General features: G+C 35.6%; 1 protein-coding gene across 1 annotated transcript; it reads right to left on the bottom strand.

The window, feature by feature from the left end:
* Positions 1-253: 253 nt before the first annotated feature.
* Positions 254-1,210, bottom strand: LOC108254163. Its single transcript, XM_017449150.1, has one exon. It carries the CDS (start codon positions 1,208-1,210, stop codon positions 254-256), a length of 957 nt encoding a protein of 318 aa, XP_017304639.1.
* Between the last annotated feature and the right edge of the window lie 22 nt (positions 1,211-1,232).

Genomic DNA, 1,232 nt, shown 5'->3' with positions numbered 1-1,232 from the left:
AGGTTAATTTAGTGAGAAGTAAATCCCAGTTTAGTCTTAGTGATCTTATATTTACATGTAGAACACTTAACACAGTATCTTCACTCAGTTTATGTTTCCAATTTTCGACATCATCAAAAATTTCACATTTTGGTTTGACATTTTTTACATTATTAAATAGAATAGAACTGTTTATCATTTGAGGTTATTGTTTAGGTAACAAATATTAGGTACAATAAAATTATAGGTATAAGTAGATCTGATGGAATTTTGATTAAATTTTGCCGAGATCCTCCATGCAGGTTAGGTTTTCTATTTTAGACTCTGCTGTTTTTTTCATCAGGATTTTTCCGTCCTTCACCCACAGGAATGCAATTTTCTTGTCCTTCTTTAGTCTGTTAGCTTCATAGTAAAGTCTTCTATAATATGGACATAGGTACTCATTTATAAAAATTGGAGAGGAATCATTGTTTCTTAAAATATCGCCAAAGTTGAGATAAAGTTTTTCTTTTTTAATTTTAGTAATCACTCCATTTCTATTTACCTGGTTGTTAAAGTGAACAACGAGAGTGGTGGTATTGGGACGATTGTCTTTTCCAGGCTTCACAATCTTCTCAACACGGTATTGCACATTGCTCTCAGGTGCAGGTTGTACTTTTTCCATTATCTTCATCATCAATTCTTTTTCATTAACTTCCTTGTCCTTGATTCCTGTTATCTCCATTTTGTTGTTGTTCTGTCTCTGGTCCATCATGTTGAGTTGCACTTCCATGTTTCGTACTCTTTTCTTCAGTTCCTTGTTCTCTGTTTCCGATTGTTTCAGCTGATTCTCCAGTAAAACCACCTTCTGTTCAAGACTTTTCATAGTCTTCGACATTTCGTCAAACTTGTCTCCATAAAAGTTGAGACTTGCTTCAAAATCACTGAACTTCTCGTCCATTTTCTTGTTCATATTAGCGAACTGGGAGCTCATGAAATTTTCCAGAGATTTGAGGGTAGTTTCACTATCAGAAGATCTGACCTGCTGTTCGGGAGTGTTGATCATTTTCCTTTCCTTCTCCTTATCTCTGCAGGATGCACACTTCCATTGAGCTTTTCTTTCCGGCCCCATTGATCGCCAGGAACTTTCACTAACAGTATTACACTGAAAATGATATTTGGACTTACATGTCTTGCAATAAGAGTAGTCATCTTGAATCTCTTGTTGACATCTTCCGCAAGAATCACTCATCTTCACTGTAGGTAGGTACGAT

Source organism: Diaphorina citri, unplaced genomic scaffold (genome assembly GCF_000475195.1).
Source record: "Diaphorina citri unplaced genomic scaffold, Diaci psyllid genome assembly version 1.1 scaffold14564, whole genome shotgun sequence".
Taxonomy (NCBI): Eukaryota; Metazoa; Arthropoda; class Insecta; order Hemiptera; family Psyllidae; genus Diaphorina; species Diaphorina citri.
Note: the sequence above shows the minus strand (reverse complement) of the source record. Positions and strands in the feature narration are given on the sequence as shown.

Coding starts and splice junctions, on each gene's coding strand:
- LOC108254163 (XM_017449150.1), bottom strand. CDS start 1,210: ATGAGTGATTCTTGCGGAAGATGTCAACAAGAGATTCAAGATGACTAC.